This window comes from Montipora foliosa, chromosome 8 (assembly GCF_036669935.1).
Source record: "Montipora foliosa isolate CH-2021 chromosome 8, ASM3666993v2, whole genome shotgun sequence".
NCBI lineage: Eukaryota > Metazoa > Cnidaria > Anthozoa > Scleractinia > Acroporidae > Montipora > Montipora foliosa.
Genome location: NC_090876.1, coordinates 38,935,488 through 38,940,487, shown reverse-complemented (window position 1 = coordinate 38,940,487; position 5,000 = coordinate 38,935,488). Strand labels below are relative to the sequence as shown.

General features: G+C 41.1%; 1 protein-coding gene across 1 annotated transcript in view; it reads right to left on the bottom strand.

Moving 5' to 3' along the window:
- Positions 1-4,506: 4,506 nt before the first annotated feature.
- The window catches only part of LOC137967896 (uncharacterized), a 7,474-nt gene continuing 6,980 nt past the window's right edge, over positions 4,507-5,000 (bottom strand). The window contains exon 2 of the mRNA XM_068814495.1: positions 4,507-5,000. This exon is cut by the window's right edge and continues 15 nt beyond it. Coding sequence (XP_068670596.1) covers positions 4,507-5,000 — 494 coding nt within the window.

The following is a 5,000-nucleotide window of genomic DNA, read 5'->3' as shown; positions in this document are numbered from 1 at the left end:
TTTATTCCTTGAGCACACACTAAATATTATACACACATCGAGCTAAACTCGCCAGTTTTTTATACTTATGCAAATCTAGAAATTTCTAAAAAAAATGTCTCTGCATGTATTACGGTTTTCAGGACAATGCAGACTAATCAACAACACTCTAGTCCATGCTACGACAACACCTGAGAGGTGACAGAATAAATTGGATGACCCAAGCACTTCTAAGCTGATTATGTAACAATCTCTAATGGGGAAAATATACTCAGCAATGTAAATGTGGTTGTGTAAAAACAAGTTAAAAGTGAAAACAGCTTACTTCCGGTTGCCGTTCGCGTATCAAAAACGCGCGTGCTTAAGCTCCCTATTGACAGTATGAACTTCATACGACCAATAGGCTTCTACGACCAACAGGTGTTTAATATTTCAGCTTTTTAAACTTTGAAACGCAACCTCAAGACCTTCAAGAGATCAACAGCTTGTTTGTCATCAGGCATGAAAAAGCTTCGGCAATAATGCCATGAAACTCAAGGTTAAACGAGTAACACTTATAAGAAACGTCACGAATAACGAAAATGGTGCTGAGCATGCGCCTTACTTTCATGTTATTTTCGGCGACTGCAAAGTTGGCGCGTTAGTGAATGTATTTTCCGCTGGTATGAAATTTATGCAGTTCGCTAGCAGTTGTTTTTCGTGTTTGGTTGGAGCACGCCGTTAGGGCGTGTCTCCAGGGATTTCATGATTTGTTGGTGTTTAGTATTTAAGGCTTAGAAGAGTTGCTAGATTCGTCTCGCTCACGTTCTCCATACTGGCGTTTATTTCATTTTGATGGCTGAGAAGACTGCTTCGAGCCTCTTGTTAGAGGGTGGTTCGGCGCCTTCTTTCGCATAAGCCGACGTTGCATCTCAGAACTCTTCTTCGAAGTCATAGTTGGTCGATGAAGTTTCCTCGCTTTTCAAAGGTTAGCTGACCTCACAGTTGGAAGAGAAAGGGAAACAGTTTCAACGGAGTGCTAAGTCTGATAAAGAAGCCGCGGACATTAAGTATAAAGGCAACCAAAAGCAGTTCGAGGTGAATCTGCAGTTGGACAATATATTAACACGAATCGATGTCAGTACTAGTAGTCCGGCTGACATTCGCAAGTTAGTTGGAGAAGGAAAGCTGATCATTACAAAGCGTGGGGAGTTGATCAGAATTGCTGACAAGAACAGAGATGGTTGGCCTGTTGTCCAAGAGTACTACGAGAGTGATGATCTCGCCTCAGACTCTGAAGATGAGAAGAAGATTCGCAAAGTCAAAGCAGCCGCTGAGAAAAAGCGAAAAGAAGCGAAGAGTAACAGCGGTAATACTTCGAATAAAATTTAAATCTTCTAGAACTGATTTCCAGCTTTTTCGCGGTAAGACCACTGTTTATTTTTTACTTTGTGAAGTTCTCGGTCCTTTGGTTGGACTGCCTGAGCATCCAACCATCAAGTTGTTGTATTTAGTTATGTTTTTTAAAGGGGAAAATAATTTAAGTTCGGCTGAGCGTAGCGAATTAGAACGTAAGATCATTCTCCTCCTTCCGATTTGGCTCGGGTTTGATTCCCGGACTCACCGCCACATGGGGACGGAGATTAATGGCTCTCTCTCTCTCTCTCTTCTATTCCGTAAGGTTTTTCTCCTGGTACTTTGCGTGCTTTTTTTTGTTTGCTTGTTTTGTTGTTGTTGTTGTTTTTTTTTTTCATGAAAAACCAACAATAGACTTGACCTGCTCTTAATTTCCCGTGATATGGTTTGTGGTCAGCTAAGGGAGTATTAGAAAGTTCAAGATCTACGACACGATGGCAAAGAGAACGTTACAAATTTTGCACATTTAATGAGCACATTGGCTTTGCACGCTCTGCTCGTTCGTTTTTTTTATTTTTGTTTATTTCTTTCACGTTTTCAGCAACTCTGCGACGTGAAATGACCAATTCTAAAGTCTTACGGAGAACGTGAACACAAGGCAGCGAATTTGAATTTTCTGTCGTAGCTTTAACAGCGCACCTTCTAGTTTCTGGAAAGTTGCGCTGGCTTTTAGAAGTTAGACAAACCGACATAATGACGAAAAAGATTAATAAACCTAAACTTGCAATTTCAAATGACGTTATCGTTACCGTCATGTCGTAGATCTTAAACTCCGTATTTACATGTGGCGTTGCTAAAACAAGGGTAAGGGTAAGACCAAGGGTCACAGTAAGGGTAAGGATACGAATACAGAAAGTATCCTAAACATGCATAAAAGCTAATCTTAGGCCTAATTAGGCCTAAACAAAAGTTTAAGGTTAGCTATTATGCATTTTTAGGATACTTTCTGTGTTCGTATCCTTACCCTTACTGTGACCCTTGGTCTTACCCTTACCCTCGTTTTAGCAACGCCGATTTACATGAGACCGGGACGAACTCAGACCGCCACGAGTTCGTATCGGCCTCCATACCGTGATTTCTTTTCCCGCGTTTACATAAGGCCGGCCTGACAACTGAAACCGGCCTGACCTCGTCTCGGTTGGTGGACCGAAATGAGAAATTCTCGTACCGGTCAACCCATATATCTTATAGACAAAACATGTCATTTCATCCCGAAACCAGGCACCAAGCATCTTGTCGCGGTTTCATGTAAACGGTTGCAAGAATTTCATACCGGTACAAGTTCACACCGGTTTGAGTTCGTCCCGGTCTCATGTAAATACCCCTTAAGAGAGATTGGTGATGATGATAATGAAGATGACAAGAAGTCGGCTTTTGAGTACAACAGTGACATATCGCAGACAGTCTTGCAGTCTCCACTAAAGTTACATGTTACCCAAACAGTTGCAGGTTACCTCGCTGGCATTTCCTAACACGAAAAAGATGGATATAAATATCGAATGGTTACGACACGCAAACATTCATTTTAAAAAGAAACTTCTGTTGGCCTTGCTCTCCGGTTCTAATGCTCTGTTTTGCAGCTTGTGCAGTAGTATCTGAAATTTATTTTTGAGTGCGAGCCCGACGCGCGCACCAAACGAGAAACGCCCAAGGGAATGTCCTTTAAAATTTCCTCCTCCGCCCCCACCACCCAATCTCCTTTATTTTTCAGCGTATGCTCTTGGATCTCGTCTTGAATAGAGCGTTTTCACATGACCTCACGGCTGCTATGTTGCTGTTCCAAAACAAAGAAATGGCGGCCATGATGGTGTACCAAACTAATTCTCTATTTTGATGCAAATACTTTCTTTTGTTTCAGTAATCCAATATGGCTGCTTGGTCACGTGAGTGGAAACGCTCTATAGGCGCGTGTTGCGGAGGAAATGTACTCACAGACTCTACCGACATATAAGTTAGAACACATTGAATGTCTTTATTTAACAATGAAAAGCGGTTATTATCTTGTCAGCAAGATAAACAGCCTCTAGCAATATAGGGGAGAATAGTACATACACTCTTTATTGTCACTTCCTAGGTAGGGCTTTTCGGGAACAATAAATATACAACTATAACATATACAAAGCAATTAAATGAAAAACCCAAAAGTACTACAAAAGTGTTCCAAAATTTTGTTGTTATGCTGACTAAAAAATAATGTTAAAAAATCTCTACAGATGGTTTGCAACCAATCTCTGGAGACAAAGATAACAATGCAGCAACTTTACAATTACTGGTGGACGAACTAAAGCAGCTAATGAGAGATCTTTTCTTTCCGTCCACCAACATGGCGGCGATAACATCACTTGAAAACCACCTATTCTAATCAGTCCATGAAGAGGAATACGTGAGAACGCCAAATACAGTCTAATGCAGAAGGAATTATGCCCCATACGTTTCACCTGATTGTAAGAATTCCGGCATAAACTTACGGTTTTGTAATAAAATGTTAAAATGGTATTGTGAAATACTATGTCAAATAGTATTCTCACCCATCGCTTAATTAAGCTGTTAAATTCAAGGAATACCTTTAAGCTTTGTTTGTACTACAATACATACCTTTATCAGATGAATTCACCTGTATTTTTTCTTTTAATTTGACGAATTAAATTAGGTCAAGGCTATGCCTCTTATTTCCACAAAACTTGGCAATTTTAAGCGCATTTTTTTTCCTAGACGGGCATGAAAACAGTTTTGCCATATGCTTACACATTTACCACCACTTCCTACAATAGAGCTATTTCTATAAATATGTGTATTTTTTTTCCTTTTAATCGACAAGATACATAGTTGCATACATTACTACAATACTCCTTACCAGGGCTGGGTCTATGGGGAGGGTGCAGAGGGTGTGCACTCTTCCCTAAAATGACTTGTGGCTTTCTAATACAGCTGGTATTCTACAAAAAAAACCTAACGAGTCAGCTACGCCATTCCTCAGTCGTGCAAACCCTCTTAAGAAGATTTCTGGATCCGGCGCTGCACACACTCACAAAAAAAAAAGGATAGCCGTTTGACGACTAGAGTACTTACATTGCTTACGATACGGATTTCTTAAGCTACTGACGATTCAGTACTCTATTTGCTACAATAGAGCTAGCGAACAAATATTTTCCAAAAATCTCCGGCAGATACTCCAATGTTTTTGTCATCACATTGCCATCTGTCGTTCGGCTCAAGTATCCAATGAGATTTGCCGAGTTGAACAGCAACACTTCTATACAATCTGGTTTCGTCATCGCCGGGAAGTGCCCATTTTCCCCCATACCACGATTGGCAGAAGGCCGCTAATGTCGAGTTGTCATTTTCCATTCGCACGAAAGATCCACACGAAAAAGGCCTTGCATCCGTCTGGCCAGTAAAGTAGCGCACTACAGATTCACCGGAGCTGTTAGTAACTGTACCCACGTGAAATATGCGCCCCCCTTTTTTACTGCAATAGAATCTTATTTGTCTGAAAGGCACGTGTGCGAACAACTCCTTCGACGCGGTCTTCGAAAGGACCATCTCATCGCTTGCTATTCCGCGGTAGGAAGTCTTTACCGGAAGCGCGGTTGGGGGAGTTGAGCTCTTCATTACAATGTTTGAGA